Source organism: Phaenicophaeus curvirostris, chromosome 1, assembly GCF_032191515.1.
Source record: "Phaenicophaeus curvirostris isolate KB17595 chromosome 1, BPBGC_Pcur_1.0, whole genome shotgun sequence".
Taxonomy (NCBI): Eukaryota; Metazoa; Chordata; class Aves; order Cuculiformes; family Cuculidae; genus Phaenicophaeus; species Phaenicophaeus curvirostris.
In genome coordinates this window covers 65,551,641-65,572,617 of record NC_091392.1, presented here as the reverse complement: position 1 = coordinate 65,572,617, position 20,977 = coordinate 65,551,641, and the positions used below count along the sequence as shown (strand labels likewise).

The following is a 20,977-nucleotide window of genomic DNA, read 5'->3' as shown; positions in this document are numbered from 1 at the left end:
AAACAATTTCTATTGTACCAATGACTTCCAAATTAGAATAAATAAAGTCGGTTTGTGAACTGGTCATTCAATCTCTTCCCCTTTTTGCCCCCCTTGTTATTGGAAAAGAACCTTTTTTCTCCTTCAAAATATTTATTATTAATTGCAAATCAACTCTTTGTTATGATAACTTTTTCATCACCTGCCCACTAACAGAATGAACTGCATTTATGATTCATTTCCATTTTCTTCTTGCTATTCTGTTTGACTTGTAAAAGGAATAAAGTAGTGAAAGAAAAAATACCTGAAATTGGGAAAGCCCTTTAACTTAGTTCATTTTGAGAAAAAAGTGAAACAATCTTTTCAGAAATATGAAAATCTAAATGTTTGTAAATATTTTAAAAATTCAAAATGTCTATTTTAATATCAAAGTATTTTTCAAGTTGAGAAAGTTTATTGCATATTCCAGTGTTTGTGTGTATCCAATATACAGTAACTAGCTGTATTCTAGTTACATCTGCAGACAAATATTTCAGTGTACTTTTTTCTATAAACAGGAGAAAATGTCTTTGCTTATACTAGGCATTTGACCTCTCCAGTGCAGCTGTGTGAAGAAATTTTGATCAGAAACACAACGTCTTCATCATAATATACACTGAATATTCAGAAGACAATGAATTTAACACTCCACAACATTCCTTGATTGTATTACAAGAGCAAATGCATGAACAATATCTCAGACTACTGCTAAGTCTCTCACATTTTTGATCCTAGCTTTCATTCAGTGGACGCAGTACTGCAAAAAGGATCTAAATAATTACATGGGTCCACCCAAAAAGAACAAAAACTTCACATAAGCTGTAAGCTTTCCAAACAGTTGTTCCATAGCTTTGTAAAGGCATTATTGGTCACCTCAGCTCCAGGGTCAATGACTACAAGGAGATGAGGATTCTCAGTGATCACAGGCAGAGGTGATTCTGTCTGCGTCAGGAATATTAACAGAAGGACTAAAAAAAGCTACTGTGGAAGAGAGTGGGCAAGTAAGCAGGTATGTGATGATAAAACAGCTGCAATTCTGTCTAGTTGGAGACATGCCACTCCCTTCAACATAAGAATACTATTAACATGATAAAGATTTGATAGCCTTGATGCTTGATCTTACTAGAATCCCACAGTATTTGAGAAGCTGAGAAAGGCAGGCATGTATCAAAATCAGGATGAGACCATAACAGTTACAACAGACGTGATCATATTGTTATATCTGACATAATAATAGAATAGCTCTTTCAGATGAAGGGGCAAGACGATTACACTAGACAACATAGATGGATCAGAATCCAAGGAATGTTGGTCCTAAATTGTATTAATGAGAGGTTGCCTTAAGTCTCGAGAGACTGTTTAAGAAACCTGTACTACTGGATTTGTGAATATTACTCTGTTTCTAAAAGTAATTTTTGGAGATTATTACTAGTCAGTTTTCTAAGACTAAGCTCCAGTTTTACAAACGTCACACTGAAAACCTCATCATTATAACTGCCCTTCTATTGCAGATCTTGCAACAGTACCACTACAATAGTTCTGTATGAATGGTAAAAATAAACATTTAGTTTAGCATTAACAACTTCCAGGGCCAGGGGTGGGGAGTGTAGCTCACCATTGCATGGACAGAAGCAAAATTTGATCTTTTGTACGTGTGTTGGCTGTATTTGCACCTCCAATATAAGATGTTGCTTTTAAAGTCCCAGTGAAATAAAGTTTGTCACATGAATGACAGTTATTCATATTACTGTAGTGAATAAATTAGACTGAAAGTAATGTTCCTGTTTTTAATTTTAAAGGTTAAATTCCCCAAATTAGAAACAACATGCTGAAACTGAATGAATGTCGAAGCTTCAGGCATATCATGTCTTGCTTTGGAGGGTGAGATATTCAAGTTCATGTGAAGTTCAGGATAGATCAAAACAATTTCTCTTTTTTTCAGTAACATTTTGGCAAACTCAGGTCAGAGCTCCTTTCAAAGTTCAGCTGCATTCAGTATGCTCTTTTAACTTTATGATCCAACCAGCTGATATAAACATAGACTCATTTAGGTTGGAAAAGACCTTTAAGACCATCAAGTCCAACTGTTAACCCAGCACTGCCAAGTCTACCACTAAACTGTGTCCCTAAGCATCACTAAACTGTGTCCCTAAGCATCACATCTACACAACTTCTAAATACCTCCAGGGATGGTGATTCCACCATTTCCCTGGGCAGCCCGTTCCAATGCTTGACACTACTTTCAGTAAAGAAACTTTTCCTAATACCCAATCTAAACCTCTCCTGGCACAACTTGAGGCCACTTCCTCTTGTCCTACCACTTACTACTTGGGAGAAGAGACAGACATCCACCTTGCTACAACCTCCTTTCAGGCTGTTGTAGAGAGTAATAAGGTCTCCCCTGAGCCTCCTTTTCTCCAGACTAAGCAGCCCCAGTTCCTTCAGCCACTCCTCGTAAGACTCATGATCCAGACACTTCACCAGCTCCATTGCCCTTCTCTGAACTAAACTGTTATCCAGTTACATTATGAGACTCTTTTTCTTCAATCATCATACTAAAAATCACCTTCACGTAGTTTACCTATTAGTTAATTATTTGAAGATTGTTAAGCCTGAAGTAAATTAAAGACAGCATGAAATGCAAGATACCAGCGTGGTGTCTCTCTCTCTTCTTAAAGAACTAAAAATTCTGGAGTCACAGTTAACACCTCAGTGTAGAGATGGTGAACTGTTCAGAACCAGGCTAGAGGTGGCTCAGAGAGCACAGAGAAAAACAGGAGAAAAAGAAAATTTGAGATGGGAAAATTCCAGCATAGTGGGACACCTTACACAGTCGTATTTGTCTACCGCTACTCAGGTCCAGCTAAAATGCAGAATAGCACCCGTAAGACAAAAGTTGTTTGCTTTTTCAGAAAATAAAAATATTTTTTAAAATTTAAAAATGCTTTAAAATTAGCATGAAGTTCTACAGAATTTAGCTTTACAAATAAAGCATTTTGTTGCTATGCAGCTGAGAAAGCACAGAGTTTCTTTTCTTTTTACTATTTAAAACAAAATCTTAATTTTTAAATAAATGTATGGGCCACAAACAAGTACATTGTTAATGCTTCAAAAGGAAGAAACTTGCACACAGTGAGAACAAAGTTTAAAAAAATATCTAGGAATCACAGGACACCTAGTGCAAGTAATGCTTTATTCTTCACCCATCTTTGCATGCACAGTTATGCAACTTGTTGACTTGTAAAAAGAATAGTATTCAGGAAGAAGTGCTACTACAAGAAAAATTGATTTAACTGGTATGGATTTAAATATTTTGTACCTTTGGTGAAGAAGCAACCAACAATTGACACTGATCCAAAAGACTATTCTTTTTCCAGTGCTTTTTCATACAAAGGTGCTTTGCAATTAGATTTATATCAGCCAGGAAAATAGTTTAGCTATGTTTTCAGAAATAATCTCTAAGGACATTTCCATTCCTTTATTTCCTTTTCTCCTCCTTTGCTTTGCATACCTAATCATCATCTGACAGCACCAGTTTGCTGACAGATCGCTGAAGGTAAAAGTAATCAACAGCTACCATAGACTGAATTCTAAGTGTATTATCTTCCAAATGGTAAAGACTTTTTTGTCACTGTTGTATTCCCTATAACAAACAGTATTTAAACCAGATGTTTCAAGTCATACTCTCAGAATATTGTTATCATGTTTACAAACCTTCTGTCCTGCTAGTAAACACCTTGAATTTCCTTCAAACCTTCTAACATGATCTTATCACTTAAGTTTGCTATTCCTGAAAACTTATACTGAGAGGAATTCTCCTTACAATCTTCTAAGGAGATTTCAGCATAAATCAAGTCGGGGGGGAGGGAAAGGTAAAAAAAATTAGGACCTCAAGACAGAAGAATGATTTTTTGAGTCAGTAAAAGACCTGAAATTCACATTTTCAGTGGAGCCAATGTATATGTTCTTAAGCATTGTCTCAGTTCCAAAGCATTTGCCTAGAAAAAATTACACATTACCAATGACTCACATCCTTAGACAGCTGTAAACCAGTTAAATTTAGTTAAGAAATTGCTTCATTCTGAGGAGGTTCAATAATATAAATACCTTAACCTAGTCAAAAGCAGCACCTTTGAATTGTAAAATCCTATCACGGACACTGGTCAATACAAGAGAAGGTTTTGAAGTGAGGGGTATAGGGGGAGACACTCTTCCCAACCTACTGATATTGTTTATGTCTCAAAGTATGCAAGTTTTAATATGAACAGACAATATCTAAAGTAAAATGAAAATTAAATACCAGAAGTATAAACCCCCCAAATCTTCATAAGAGATTAGTTTCAGCAACATGTGAGCCAGTTGGGTGCCTACAGTTACTTACATAATCCATAAAAAAACCTCTATCACCGGTTGATCTTCACTGGGGAACACCTTGTTTTTGCTGGTGTTCATCAGCTATGAGAATGTATCCATTATCTGCCACCACCAAGATTTCAACCTAGGTTGGTCATTAATATCATTGGTTCATTCCAACTTGAATGTAATATTTTCACCCAAGTAATTAAAAACAGAACACGGTTATCATAAATACCAAAACAAATTCATTTAGGCTCTGCTTCTCCTCTTCAATTAAGCATTAGGTTTATAAGTTACTCATTTATTTCATATATGTACAAATGTCACTTATACTGAGAACCATACTTGAAATAATTTTTTAAATTACTTCACCTTCTAATTAAGGATAATATTCATTTTGTTGAAATCCTGGCCTAATCACCAGAATAACATCATGCTAATTCTGCTCTCAGCTATGTCCTGACATTATGAAGCAATCTCTGTGGTTATGCTTTTCCAAGACCTACCAAATAGAAATAGAAATACCGAAACCAACAACTGTTGTGGGGATATTTGTTAATTCCTGTTCCAAGTCCCAGAAAAGACTTCGACAATAAATGTGCATACATTTGATTTAGGAAAGTTTACTACAGAAAAAATACAAACATTATAATTTGGAGCATTTTCATATTGATGGTTCCCAAATGTTCAAATAAGGAAACTCAAAACTACTTCACTATGGAAGGTTGATAAAACAAAGAAAAAATTTGAACCAGTAAATGCTAACTTAGATCTGATATTCTGTTTTGTAAAAAGCAGAATAAAACTAAGAATTTGCAACATTTTTTTTGGAACAGATGAAGTTTCACAAGATTGTAAAACATTTAAAAATCTTACTATATTATCAATTAAACTTCTTTACATTAATAAACCAAGTACACTGTCGCATTGATTATTATTGAGAAACAAACACTCCTCACTCTATGGCAGTTTGATCTTATCCACTCAGAAATACTGATGTTATTTTCCAGACATGCTTTAGATTTTGATTTTGGTTCTTTACAGAGTAAGTATACCATAACTACTCACACAACCCTGCTTAGATACCTAGCACACTCTCATTACAGAAAAAAAGGGTGATAAGAAAAGACGAAGAAAGGAAAGGCTTAACTCATCACAGCACTGCGATACCCAAGAATGGAATTTAGGGAGCAGAAAAGGCCAAACATTGAGGCAGACCAATGGATAGGATGGGAACATGGGATTTAATGTTGACTATAAAGGAAATCCTCACAGCAAACTAAACTCCATTTACAACATCATTTAGGATCATTCAAGCGTAAGGCTGTACAACTTGAACAAAGATTTTAAATGAGATTTGGATTCAGACACTGAATTACTTTGTCCAAATCACCGATTTATTAAAATGATTAAAGAAATACTGGAAGGTAATACCACCCGAAAATCAGAGGAGAGAGCTCTGAGGACATATGCTTCTAATCCCAATGTAAAACATGCCTATTTAACTGTCATTATCCCATTTCATTCTCCTGAAAAGGATACAGAGTCATGAATTGGAAGGGATTAGGAAGTCATACCGTAAATACTAAACACAAGACAGTGTGTTCAGCATTTAGCTATCACTTTTACAGAATCACTTCAGAACACACAGTGACAGGTGACAAAATATCAAACTCAAATAAAATTCTTTCATGGCCCGTGGTAAAAAAAAAGAATTTAAGAACCTAATATATTAAAATAGTGCTGTCATTTTATTATATTATTACACATTTTATACCACACACTGCCTTAGGCCAATCAACACTTCAATCTCTGCTGAAAATAAAAGCTGGAAGGGACAGAGTGGTCCTCTTTATCGAGAAGTTCTGTTCTTTAAAACCATCCTCTCCCCATCTTTACCAGAAGGTATGTAAGCACTTCATCATACAGAGTAGCATTTTAATTATCAAACACATGCTACTCAAGGACAAAGCGATCTTAGTTTCTCCTGGTGACACTACTCCATACTGACCAGTTTTCTTGTCCTTTGGATAAGTGAAATAACAGGCTTGAAAGCTATTCATATACTTGTGGCTTATGACAGTCCTAATGACTGTCTAAATATTGTGCAGAAACCCACCTTAGAAGACTGTCTAGCCTAATGGATTCAAAATTCACTCCTGAATCCAGGAAATTATTGATTTAAACTAAAAATTACACCTTCCTTGTTCTAGTGAAGATCCCTAAGTTGGCTAGAGCAATCACTAATGTCTGTTCCAGACACAGCTCAGACAATTCCCCAGGGGCAGAAAACGCCTGGACGCCTGGTGACCAAAGCATTGGAAATTGTGAAGTCTTGCAACCCAGAGAGCAATGAAAAGCCATGTCAGGAAGACTGATGTAAGCAACCTCAAAAATGGCATACGCCCTAGCGTTTCCTGTCTCTTCAATCACAAGGAGCTTTGTATTTGTCTAGTACGACAGTCAATACACCAACAAGGCTTATTAGCTTTATCTTGCCAGAAAAGCTACACGTTTAATTTATAATGAAGCCCAGAGGCCCCACAGTTGGCTGTTTTCCCAGATCTCTTCAAGAAACCAGAATTTGTCAGTCCCAGTACCTATGAGTAATGTTCCATCTTGCCAATCAAGAGGTTATCTCAAGGCACAAGAAGGACATATTAAAATGACTGCTCCTCTTTGAGGGATATCAAAAAAGATTCCTTCCATATATGACAGATTTGCTGAACTGTGGTTTCAGTTTTTTGGAACACTGGAGCACAGATAATACCGGAAACTCCAATGGAGTTTTCTTGTAACTTTGCTATTACAATCAATCTTATGTAATGCTATTTCAGCAACGTGTACCAGTTTAAACCCCTGCATTAGTCAGCCACAATAGCTGAACTACAAAATGAACATTGTTAACATCACAATCCTGTCTCCATATTTTTGTTTGAAGCTACCTAACTAAAAGGAGGAGTGGATATTTGTTACTTCAGTAAAAAAAAATCAAGTACGTTAGTTAATAAACACATCTGTATACACTGAGAGAATGTTTCTTACATTGTAAGATCTCAAAATAAGAAATTGGCTTGCTAGCTTTTGCACATATGAGACTAAATTTATCTTTTAAAAGAATATTACTATACATCTGAGAATATAGGTACACATGCTACATATGATCCAGATGTTTTTATTTTTATTGTAGTATCACAAAATGCTCCAAGCAATAGAGGGGGTTATATAAAAATAAAACAGCCAGCATATTCTCCATTTACAATACAGTCAGGCATAAAAAATTGTTTTTAGTACAGTAGGTTCCCCTAACACAGCTGCTGCATTGGTAACTATAACTGTGCACTGAAAAATACTGTATGAGCATAAAATTTGTTTTGTGTAAATCAATTTTTCAAATTTAACTGACGCCTTCTCCACTAATTTAGATGTTCCACATAATCTACTGAATAACCTCTGAGTGTGTGTTAGGCACCTATAAATCAATTCACTCACGTATTTCACTGTCCTGAAGCTTAATAAAAGTGATTCTTGTGCAACACTATTTTAAAGCTGCCTGGACATGGTCCTACACAACCAGCTCTGGGTAGCCCTCCTTAAGCAGGGTGGTTGGACAAGAGGACTTCCAGAGGGTCTCTTCCAAACTCAACCATTTCATGATTCTGTAAAACCAATTTCCCATAAAACTATACGTGCACTGAACAAATGTCCTCAGGAAGTCTCATGTTTCATTTATTGATGTTCAATGCAAAAACATCGCCAGCAGTAGAAGTCTGTGCTTAGGACAATCTAACTAAAAATTACACCTTCCTTGTTCTAGTGAAAGTTTAACTTCTGGATTAATAACATAAAACAATTCAGGCTCATTATTATAGTGCCAAGAACGACTAGGAAGGAATTTATTGTTTTCAATAATTAAGTATGAAGCATGCAAGTACCAATTAATGTAAGGGATCATGAATTGTTTATTTTAACCTAAACAAGATACCTGTTACTATAGGGTATGAACTCACTGGTGAGGGCCATAAGAGCACTCAATTTAAAGCTGTGAAATGCATCCTCCTCTGGAAACACAAAATCCTTATGATGAGAACGCTGGAGCTGTCATCTGGCATGATTGATCTGGATTAGGCAAGAAGATCAAAAGTATATTCCTTGGGTTGGTCCCTGAAGAATACATTGTCACCTCTGCCATTACCTGTAAACTACGGATTATCTGCCATTGAAAATACCATCTGAAGATGGGCTTGTGGAGCTTTTAGTACCCATATTCCAAGTCAGTGCTTTATTATATGACTCCAAAGAATTAAAAAAGATCAAATATCATAAGCTAAAGCTTCTCCTGAGAGGGTAGGGGTCTTGCTGACAACGAACCTGAAGTTGCTGTAATAAACTCTAAGATCTGCACGGCAATGACCCATCTTTAAAACTAATTTACCAAAGAATTGAAAAGAGGTATGAATAAACTGAAGTATTCTCCTGCCCTAATGTTTTATTAGTTGTACATTTGTAGAAGAAAAAAAGACACCATGCCATCCGAGTTGGGCTGCAATTGCTCTAAACAGTCTCAATGAATTCTTAGAGAAGTGGAAATTTAGAATGGAAGGGTAATGACCTGTCTTCACAGTGGTCATGGCTCACTGTAAAATGAATAAATTCTGTGTTGTGCCCTTATTTCCCATGCGGAAATTAAACAACTAATCTCCTTCCTGAGTAGTAGAAACAGAAAAATCTCACAGGCCAATTATGCTGAACTTGAACTCACATAATGAAGCATCTCCAGTCTTCTTTGGCATTTTCCTTGCCACCACAACATTTTATCTAGTGGTATTTTGATAGAGATGAAGGATTAAAAGCTTGTCTAATGTTTTCTATTATTACTCTCTCTGAAGATAATACCTCTATCTAAAAATCCTGTCCTACATGGGAAAGCAATTCTTGAAGGATAACCCTGAGAAGAGAAGTGACTAGCATCTTAGAGACACAGAGTAACAGATTTAACAGCTTCTGGAAATTTCTAAAAGCCATAAATTTCAATGTTGTTATTATCTACAGTGGTAGTCAGTAAGCCTGTAACAGAAACACTTGAATGAAAGAAAAAGCAGCAGCAGCAGAAGTCTGATACCCCCTCAGGGATATGGAGGGACAAATCCCCCATGACCCTCCAGGACACATCTTTGAAGTCATGTCTGTCAGTTTTAATAAAGAAGCTGGCACAAGCCTGTGGGGACTTCAGATTCTTTTTCTGGTGTTTGAAATCTCTGAACTGGGTTTGGAATCAGTTCACTGGCATATTTTGAGACCTGGAGTAAAAGGAGCAGAAGTATGGCTTTTTCTGACAGAGAGAGATATTTACAGAAATGCTCTTGTATTTGCACTGCGTGTTAAGCCACAGATTTGTTGAAGAAAAGTAGCTATTTCATCAGTCCTAGCAGACTAGAAAGCCTAGCTTATTGTTCTTCTCCTTGCTGAAGCTGGACTTATGAGTAGACTAATAGGCTCCTGGAGCACTGTACACTGCTCCTCCTTAAATGTTCATCACTCAAGTATGTAAAACGCAGAGAATAAGCTTCATGGCAGGGAAATTATCCAGTCTTAAATAAGAGGGCATACGCTCACCCACTTTGTAAATGTATACATGGACTATTTTTGTTGGGACAGTCTCTCTTTTTCCTTTTCTGTATAGTTTGCACAACCAAAAATGCAGATTTGAAAGACCATCATATACAGTGTTAATACTATAGGATTTCTAAGCACTACATGTCATCGTAGAGAGCCTCAAAGAGATTTCTAAAGGTCCATTCTGCATTTTATTAATTCTTAGAAAACTATGTATTCATTCAGCTGGTAGGCAAGTTCAAAGTCACACTAGGGAAGATAAAACTACCATAAACTGAATCAAACGTTTGAAAATGCAGTTCCTTCTCTGTGCTCTCTTGTCTCTTTGGGATTAGAGAAGAAGAGCTGCCTGAAGAGGTAAATCAGCTTCAAAGATCAGCAAAGAAATGGAAAGAAAACAATCTTTAAAGTACAAACACTGAACTTTAAGAGTTATGAGTATTAAACCAATCTGTAGTTTTTGTTGTAGTAACTACGACCACTAATGATTCTAAACAACTAAGTCATAAATTCCACTTGCAGTTCCTGTCTTGCCACACAGTATTTCTAATCATTAAGCATAAGGTAAGTTTTTATTTCTAAGGGGTTTGCAAAGCATAGGGCATTTATTTTGTCTGAAGAAAGGCAATGCACCTTATCCAAAACAGCAGGAACAGTGCATTTGGAGTCTTCCTGAACACTAGCTAAAAAAGTAACATCAGCATAGGCACACACACACAAAAAAAATTGACCTGTGTTCTTCCTTTATGTTATTACAGGTCAATCATTACATAATGCATGGGGAGCTGCAAAAAAGTCCCAGCTATCTTCAGGCACTGACACTTGCATTTCATTTGCCTGCAGCTGCATTGCACAACAAGGTAGTGTTAACCCTCCCTCCCGAGATAAAACATGACCACCCCTGAAAGCATGGGGCAACTGATTTGCTGCTTTCCCCCCCAAGCCCCCCTTTCACAATAACTGTTACTTATTTTTTATCCCAAAATCTATTTCTCAAAAATTCCCTCATTGCAAAGTATTGATTTTTTCCCCCCACCCATTCCTTTTCATCCTGGTCTACCAGCACAGATAGACAGATGTGGCAAAGAGAATAACGAAACACAGTTTTATGTTTTTCAGGTTCAGATTTCTAATTTGCCCAGCATGGACCCTATTTTATTTTCTGATGTTCTCCCCTTGCCTGGAATTCTAGCAACTTAAAATGATGCAACAGTTGCTTTCAAAGAAATGAGAAAAAAAAAATCCTGAAGCTCTATAAAACTAAGTTTTTGCACCAAATTTTCAAACATGAAACTAAAAGTCATTGCTGTAGTCTCCAAATTTCTAGCATTTGCCCTATTTCTATTGTTTCAATTAAAGGTGCTACCAAGCAGCATCACTGTAGAAGCTTAGAACAAGAAAGATTCCAGAATTTAAAATGTGAAGCACGTGGTTTCTTCAGCAATCTGGAACATCTATTTTGGTGCCTACTGGGTGTCAGTAGTGATGACAATTGTCATGTTAATCTCTCAGGTCTTCGGTGCTCATAAACATCTTCTGTGTCTCTTATCTGATTTCTAATCAGCCAGTAAATTTTCATTATTTTCTTCATCTTTATTTTAGAATGACTAGAAAGTATAGTTTCTAGTTCACCACCTTTAATCAATAAAACACTGATACTAATAGCTCATTAGACAAACTATGCAGTGGCCTGCATCAACGAATCCAGAGAGGTGCATTTTAAATAATTTTTCTTTCAACAACAACAATTGCAGAAATTTAGTATAGCACAGTTTTGGACACCATACCAAATAGTTTTTCGTCAGTGTCATCAGCATAGCTAATTACACATCTAACAGAGTCACAGGAAATAAAAAAAACATGAACAGAAGCCCAGCATAGCCACATATCATTGGGCTGTGGCTATACTACTAGTAGAGGCGATCTCTCTAAATTTTAAAAGAAAGTAAACAACTTTTCCTAAATGGGTAAGTTATGCAAGTTAATGATTTTCCAATAAATTCTTTTCAGCATCTTTATGATTTTAGCTTTTGTTACAAATTTTCTTTTTACCTAGCAGTAAAAAAAAATAGTGTTCAAAATTTAGTTCATTAGAATACCCACTTCAAAAATATCGTCAAATCTGAGTATATGCTGAGGGAAGAGTACTTGGTAAAAACTAATTGAATATCTACTATTCTAATTCTTAATTTCATTACATTCCTTCAATATGCCAACACCTGTACCCTAGATCTTCTCATAACTGCAAATAGCAGTTATATTCTGCTGCTTCCAAATATCCACAGGAAAATGTTTCTTAATGCTACACAAGAGAAAAAGCTTTTCCTGCACCATATGTCTCATAGTCTTTCACTGTATTCAATTAAATTGTCTGAGTACCTCTTAAATCATGATGATAAGTGTAAAGCAAGCATTTAATATCAGATAACCAAGCCAGTAAAAATAAAATAACTTTGAAGATACTTTAAACTGTGCTATTCAGATCTTCAATTAGAATACACAGATTAAAACCTGATCTGTCTGAACGTTCCAGTTTATAATTGGAAGAAGGAATAAAAAGACTATTGTGCATGGAGGCAAACGTTCAAAGCCTGAACATTTTTTATTAAAGAAAATAAAATTCTGAACTGTCCTGGAAGGTTTGAAAGACAGCACTTGAGTAAAGCAGAAAACAGACTGGGCACCTTAATAACACAAAAAAAGAAGTGTAATTCAGAGTTTACAAGCGTTAAGAGAAAAACATTTACACAAGAAGAGCTAAAAGCTTCTAAAGTTCCAGGCAGAGAGCAGAAATAGCTATCTGTACAGTCAAAAAAGGACAGGCATATATATCATACAAAAAAGGAGACTTCATCATTTTCTCTTGCACCTGAAACAGATTTTATGCAAGTTCTCATCATTTCTACAGTATATAGAGAAAATCAGACCTGTCCTTCCTTAGATATTTTCTCAAGCTCTGCTGTTCTGTGGAAAAACAGTAAGGAGAACAAGAAAAACAAAGCCCAATCTACAGAAAATAGGAAACGTAGTCTTCAGGTCTGGAGAACCAGTTGAAAAATTCAGTTAAAGACATCAATCCTAAAGCTTTAAAGGACTGAATTTGTGTTCATTTACCTTAGACCATACAAAAAATAAGAGGACATTCCCTATCACACCACAAACCTGAGATAAAAGTATTGTGAGCTGGATTCTTCATAACAATATTATAAGTTTGCTAAAGAGAGAAACCAAAACAAATTGCCTTTGGATTTAAAAACCTCACAATTTAAATATTCACGTTAAAGAAAATGGTTCCAACAACTTGAAGGCTGAAGCAAATTCAAGTCTCTACATGTGATTCGAGTCAGAAATAGGAAAGAGATATTTTTTTTATAGAGAGGTTATATGTTTCTTTGATTAAGAAGCTCGGGAACAGTTTCACAAAACAAGTCAAATTGCAGTTCATTATGGCAGTGATATCCTCCCTTGAGCTACCTAGAACAAGACCTCAAAACCTTTATATCTAAAAGCCTGGGCCATTATGTTCCTGTCTGAAGAGACTAAGTACTTCTGCTTGAAAGTAGCAGCAAACAAACCTCAAAAAAGCTAGCCACACGACCAGACAAGATACAACTGTCTTCATATGCATTACAGTGGTTTTGAATAATAAGTTTAGAAAATCAGTAAAAAGAGAAGATTTAGCACTGCTTATAAATGAACCAATGAAAAAGATTATCTTAAAAAGTTAAGCAGAGCAAATAATAAAACGTGAAAAAACAGTGTAAGAGTAAATGGATGTAAAGGAACCTCACTGACATATAACATTTACGCAAATGTCGGATTCCCCACTTCTTAGTTAAACATTCAGCTGGGATCTCAATGTTTGGAGTGTGCATGACCAATTTTGGAAATAAAGAGAAAGCACAGTCCAAAAATTAGAAATCTGTAAGCATTTCTAAAAAGATGAACAGTCAAAATATGAGACCATGAAGACTGGGAATTAGGGCTCTGTTATAGAATTATTAATGACTAATTTATGGCTAAACTCCATGCCTTAACGTCCATTCCTGCATGAAGTTTGTTGTTAGAGAACTGAACATGACCTAAACTCTCACAATTCATAGCTATATAGTAGAAGGAAAGGCATTGGCCAGACATCAGAAAGTAATCAATATTCTGATTTACAAAAATTCCACAGAAGTGCTTAAAGGTCTAGAAACCCCCCCACATTTATAGCCTAATAAATTGAATACAAGCTCCAAGAGCAGCTTCTCTAAAAACACAGACAAAAAATATTCTATATATTCAAATCTATTGTGACGCATGCATTCTCTCTTTTCACCATGTTTCAGCCTTTTAGGAAATATTGCAAGCAATTTGCGAACCATCATCCATGACATTCATGGCCCTAAGACACCATTCCCTCTGGGAAACCTCTGTTATTTTCCCCGACAGCGTTTACTTTTTCTTATCCAGACCTCCCCCATTTCACTGATTACGTCTACATTTTCTCATCCAGACAGATATGCAGGATAGTCTGAACCCCGATTATCCTATTGTAGCAGCTCCCAAGAAATATTAAATATGATAAAACAGCACTTCTAATGAAAGTTATACAAACTTCTTTCTGAACTTTTCTCAGTGAGTTACAGAGCAATCATCCTAATTGTATCTACTGATACAACTCCTCATTCATTTAGCTACGTATTGAAGTCATATTCATCCAGCGCCCTATGCTTCAAATCAGCATGGCTTTGTTAAGGTGGTGGTTGTGAAAGGATTAATTTTTTCAGATTATATGCTTTCCAAAAAATACTTCAATTATTGTTAACAGTGAAATGGAAGCAGAAGAAGCACACGCAACTGCTGAAGGACAGCAAACTCTGCTTTGAATTTTGTTTTTTTCTTTAAAACTTCAAACTGAAATTTATCACTTACCATCTTCCCATGACATTATTGGAATTCAAGGAAGAAATGATTTGTTTTAAGTTTCTAACCTAGTATATATTTGAAAATTATGTATAGATTTTATGATTTTAATACTAAAATGTAGGATTAGCTCAAACAATAACTTTTAGCTAGCCTGTGTCTGGATACTTAAACTTAACTAAGGACTTTTAATAAGGCTGCAGTTAGAAAGAATGGGAAAGAATGTGACTCTTATCTAATTCAGCCAGATAACAGGACTAGCGCAATAAGAGAAAGAGGAACCAGCTAGGACCAGATGCAACCTTGAAGAGGTGCCCAAGGAGTCTAAGAGCATGCGCAAGAAGGAAAGTTGAAAAGTTCAGCTGTGAGGAAGATCTATGGCCTTCAACCCGAGACTCCGAAGGAGACCCCCAGAGGGCAGAGTGTGTGCACCAAGGAGAGGAAACTTACGTAAATAAATTCCAGGAACTGATTATAACAGACACACTTGTTCCATAAGAAGTGATGGATATGTATGCTTTGACTGTCTATCACCTTTGTGAATTGTGCTAGACGTTGCACACACATTAGGTGGAGCGATCCCCTGCATGCCTGGTGTCGCATTGAAGAATATCTTGCTTAATAACTAAATTGGCATTGATGATTGTGTCTGGCTTTTCACGGCATCAGAATCAATCATTAGTATACAAAATGTAAATTCTAGTTCAGACTTTTTGACACACTTACAAATCGATATGTAGCAGAGACATGTATCCGACTCAGGACTCTACAATCTTACCTTCTTCTGAAGAACGTTAACTTTGCGTTCCTTCACCTCTAACATGTCCTTGAGGTCATGGATCTCTCCTGCTTGAGTCCCCTTCTCCTCTGCCATCTCCTGAATCTGCTTTGTCTTCTTATTCAGCATGGTCTCCTTCTCTTCAAGACGTAATCGTAATGCATCTACCTAGATTCAGACATGCAGAAATAGGGTTTGGTTAACACTGAAGGGGAAAATTTTAGAAAAGTTAAACTACACTTCCACTAGGGAGTGAGTGCTGTCAAATTACTAATAGATTAAGAAAACTAACTTCTTTTACTTTAAGACTTCAAATCACATAAGCTTGTGATAAAACGGTTCTCAGGTTGTAAACAGAGACTAAACAGTAAAAATAATCAAATGTTTTATTCCCAAATGTTATGAGACTGTCCTGGTTTTGGCTGGAATAGAGTTAATTTTCTTCCTAAGAGTTGGTATAGTGCTGCGTTTGGATTTAATACAAGAATAATGTTGATAACACACTGATGTTTAAGTTGTTGCTAAACAGCACTCACACTAAGTCAAGGACTTTTTGGTTTCCCATGCTTTGCTAGTGAGGAGGTGTACAAAACACTGAGAGGGAGCATAGCAAGGACAGCTGACCCAAACTGGCCAAAGGGCATACTCTGTACCATCTGACATCATGCTTAGTATATAAACTGGGGAGGAGTTGGCTAGGGGATGATCGCTGCTTGGGGATGAGCTTGGCATTGGTCAGCAGATGGCAAGCAATAGCACTATGCAGCACTTGTATATTCTATTATTATTTTTTTTTTTTAATCTTCCTTTGCTGTCCTATTAAACCACTATTATCTCAGCCCACGAGTTGTTTTTTTTTCCTGATTCTCCTCCTCATCCTACCAGGGGCAGAGGGGAGGGGCAGCAGGAAAGAACAAGCTTAGTTGCCACTGGAGTAAAACCACGATAGAGCCTAATGCTCCTTCTTGGAAAATCCCAAATCATACTTCTCACGTTAACTCAACTTGGTAAGATACAAGTCTGAATTATTTTTCCTCAAAGTAGAAGCCAACACAACATGTTGTTGAGAAGTTCTCTTATATGTAGGAACACTGACCCCTGTATTTGAAACATTACTAAATCTCAGAGCTTTAAACATTGACTCCTAGTACCAATCTCTTTATAATATACGTTTTAATCAGATATTAGCTCAGCGTGGAGGTAATGAAAGCAGAGGTCTTCGCGGCCACTGCAGATCAAAACACGGAAAGAGTGTTACCTTATGGCTAACAACATATTGGCTTAAATAACAACTTCATAGTTTAAACGTAACATGCATTTTCAGCAGGATGCAGTTTTATATTAAAAATAAAATGGAACAAATGACACAGTAGAGGGTAGTATGGGTGCAATTTGGACACATAAACATACTTAGAGCTCCCATGGCCTCAGTAAGCTTAGAAACACACTCCAAACTTCAAAACTGCATGTTGAGGAGCTTGTGCTTTTCTTTCTGCATTTCTCTTATACAAATGAAACACAGAGCTCACAAGACAAAAGAAGTGGAAGAAGGAATCAGAGCTAACTGAATATAAATTTGATAAGGAGAAAAAGGTCACCACAGAGCACAGACTAATCTCAAAGACCATTGTGGAATACGAAATCCAACACCACCAACCTGCTTAAGACACCAAAAGAAACTCACTGACCCCTATCCACTCAGCAGTCACACACAGCTCAAATCTGCCAGCTTGGCTGCTAATCTTATTTGACAGTATCAGATTTGGTTCCTGTTAACTGTCCACTACAGGACATCAGTTACACAGAGTAAACAGAGGGATCAATGAATCTGTTGGTCCTTCTGCACTGCATAGGCTAGCAGAGACATGAAGTGAAAAAATGACTTGGACAACTCCAACTAGGAAAAGAATGTAAGTAGTCACTGTGCTTATGGCATTTAGAGCAACATTTCATTTTAATGTGTTATTCTAATTCCACTTTATTTTGATTTGCTAATGGAAAAGTTGCCTCTAAGGCTCTACATTCTGGGTGTATGTTACACCCAGAAAAACCTTTGCTGTTTCATCTCATTCCTTTCACACGGAGCAATGTGCACTTGCCAGTGAGGAAAAGAACTGCCCTGCTCTCCCCATCAGCTCTGCAATCCCACTGCCACCTCTATGTCTGGAGCCTTCTCACTTACACATACGTTATTAAAATCACATTCCTGACCTCTCACCCAGCAAATGGGGCATGGAGTATATTTTGCAGTGATATTAGAGTACCAGGTACTACCCAAATATGATTTATAGGGTTGTAGTGTTTGTAATGAAAAGTTTAACAGGTGGATCAGGTTTTGTCTTCTATTTAAAACCACACAGATTTATAGATTGATTAGGTATGTTCTTCCCTGGATATCTCTAATATTAAAGCACGGAGTGACTTTCATTCATTCTTGAAGGGAAACTGAAAATCTCCCTCACAAATAAATCCCCATAACTTTCAACAGTTGTGTTGCAAAATATTTGAGATGGACCAGATGCCTATAGCACAGTACTAAGTGAAAAGAGAACATCTGCAAACAGAAATTTATCCACAGAATGCTTTTGATTTTCTGATTGATTATTCTCTTTGAACTCTATATTAGCTTACCGTTTGGGGTAAATTGCATTCCTGCTTTTATTTGTGTGAGGTCCCTCCCTAGGAAACCACAGAAAACACTTTCAAGAATATTTTCAAAGGCTGGCAGGACACACAATCATCACCTTAGCACTATTCCTGGCAGAACACTGCACTTGTTTATTCATGTCAGCTCAGTTTATGTATAGCATCCTCCCACAGTGACAAGAATTGAGGTCTGTGGGAGTCAGGTGATGCCAACTTCAACAAAGTAAGCTTAAGATTTTCTCTGCACATGGAAACGACTAGGCAAACAGCTACTGAGGTGCTGACGCTCCTTCTCTTGACTTCTGCATCTTGGATGGTGTTGTCTTAACCCTAGGTTAACCTAACTGCTTTCACAGTATTAGACTGCCATGTCTTTAATTATGCATGGCAAGTAAAATCTTACAGTTTAGCTCAAGCAACAGCTAGCCCTTTGTATAACAATGAACTCGGTAACTTGACCTGCATGGACCATCCAATTTCCCATGAAGCTTTACCAAAATAAGCACATTCGTTCCCACCTTCAACACAACAGCCTTCCTAGGTACAGAATCAACAGGTACCTCTTTTCAGCTGGGTACCATACATAACACTTAAGTTTCTTCACCGTTAAGAACCATGTATAAAAAATTGTGTTGGGAACCATTGATCTGTCTCCACAGAACTTTCCAGTAGCAGCAAATAATACTCTATGACTCTGTTCCTAATAGGTATAGCCATACACTTAGTACGTAGAATTCCAAATTTATAAGAAAAACTAGAATATTAGTAGCTCCAATGATTACTAGAAGAAACACAACAAATGACATAATATTTCACTTAAATTTATTCTTAAGCCTTTTTTAAATTTTTGGATTCTGTAGTTAGGTTAGTCTTTGCTTTAAGAATATTCCCAACTTATAGCTTAGGGAAATCACTAAATTTTTCTGAACTTTTTTTCTGGAAAGGACCTTAGAAATCACCTAGTTCCAAACCCCCTGCCATGGGCAGGGACACGTCCCACTAGATCAGGCTGGCCATAAAACCTGGCTTTGAACACCTCCAGGGATGGGGCAGCCACAGCTTCCCTGGGCAACCTGTGCCAGTGCCTCACCGCTCTCATCGTGAAGAATTTCTTCCTTATGTCTGTCTAAATCTGCCCCCTCTCGTTTATACCCATTGTCCCTCGTCCTAGGTGTCAGTCAGAACTGACTCAAGAGTGTGAGTCAATACAACTTTGCACACATTTTTTCTTATTTTTACCATCATCTCCACTGTACAGTAGCGATCAGGGTATTATGACACTGGTGATTCCCACTTGAGTTTAAGTTGTCAATGATAACTAGAAAAAACAGTGCTTTGCTCTTTTTCTGAGATGGTGTGATTCCTCCCATCTACCTGCCACTTGTTCAAACCATGGCTGAATGATTCGATTTTGATCAGTGAACAAAAACATACTGTTTGGTTCTATCAGAAGGTGCAGTCTCCCCTATATTAAATCAAGGTCTCTGTAATACCAAAATTCAAAACGTTTATTCTCTTTTGGTATGACATTAATAGCAGCAAAGGAACTGACATAATATCAATCCTGAAATGTCTAGAGCTTGCTATTGTTTCTAATAAAAGACATCTACATTTTAAAGTAGACAAAGTAATTCTATGCCAGTACTCAGAATTCAAAGATAATTGAGAAATGCATAGGAAGAAATAAACTCATATTTGCCATGTAAGGTGAAATGTTGCTTTTATCCTAATGCAGATACTGCTTTGTGACATCTCAAAGTAACTGAGTACATTTTAAAAAGGATCAGTTTTATGACATTCTGCTGCTATCTTGCAAACACATGATATAAACACAAAAAAAAGAATTAAGCTGTTTTCCTAGGAGCTTGGTCTGTAATTAAGACCTAAAACGTATGTTTACTGACTTGTTTTGAACGCAGTGGTAGTTCACAAGACTTAATTCTCTATTTTTGACATTGAACTTTGTTATTAATTACGTTAGAGTTGACTCTTCACCTCCTTATACAAACTGCAGCACTATCCAGTACAGTCTGTAGAACTGAGAGTGAATTCTTTATGAACATACAGCTCCCATCTATCTGGACAACTTAGTCCTGATTATGCCATGAAGTAGAGGCACACACACCCAGCTTTGGGCAGAGCCTGTTTGGTTCTTGCTAGGGCTATAAACTGTGCACAACAGATGTTCTTCCACAATCTCTAGAACAGGACATTAAACACCTGCTAAACACTGTGAAGTCAGAGTTTACTGTTGGCAGGTGGCAGCATTGGTCTTAATGTAGCCAGTGCTAATAAGCCTTGTTAGATACAGCCACCTCCCATTCGCACATTCCTCACTAAACATGATCCACACCCTAACTCTGTCTGGTTTGGGAGAGTCTACTACAGATTCAAAATGCCAATATAAACTCCAAATAAAGAAAGATTCTTACAGAATTTTATATTCTACTGAGACATTCTGAGCAAATAAAATACTTCCAGACAACTGGATTAATTTTTCTACTGAATTTAACATGTGAAACAGACTAATTACAGAACCACACCAACTTGGGCAGTACACGAAAATAAAGAGGAATGTTCTCACTGATTAATTTAAGCTTCCATTGATGCCACATACCTTCTGGCACTCACCTAAGCTAAAGGGTTTATTGGGCC

At 36.8% G+C, this 20,977-nt stretch overlaps 1 protein-coding gene across 11 annotated transcripts in view; it reads right to left on the bottom strand.

Annotated features, from left to right (window-relative positions):
- ERC1 (ELKS/RAB6-interacting/CAST family member 1) overlaps positions 1–20,977 on the bottom strand; it is a 306,998-nt gene that overhangs the window by 196,243 nt on the left and 89,778 nt on the right. For all 11 annotated transcript variants that reach the window (XM_069860940.1, XM_069860869.1, XM_069860924.1 and 8 more), the window contains one exon: positions 15,677–15,844. In XM_069860940.1, coding sequence (XP_069717041.1) covers positions 15,677–15,844 — 168 coding nt within the window. The remainder of the gene's footprint in view (positions 1–15,676; positions 15,845–20,977) is intronic.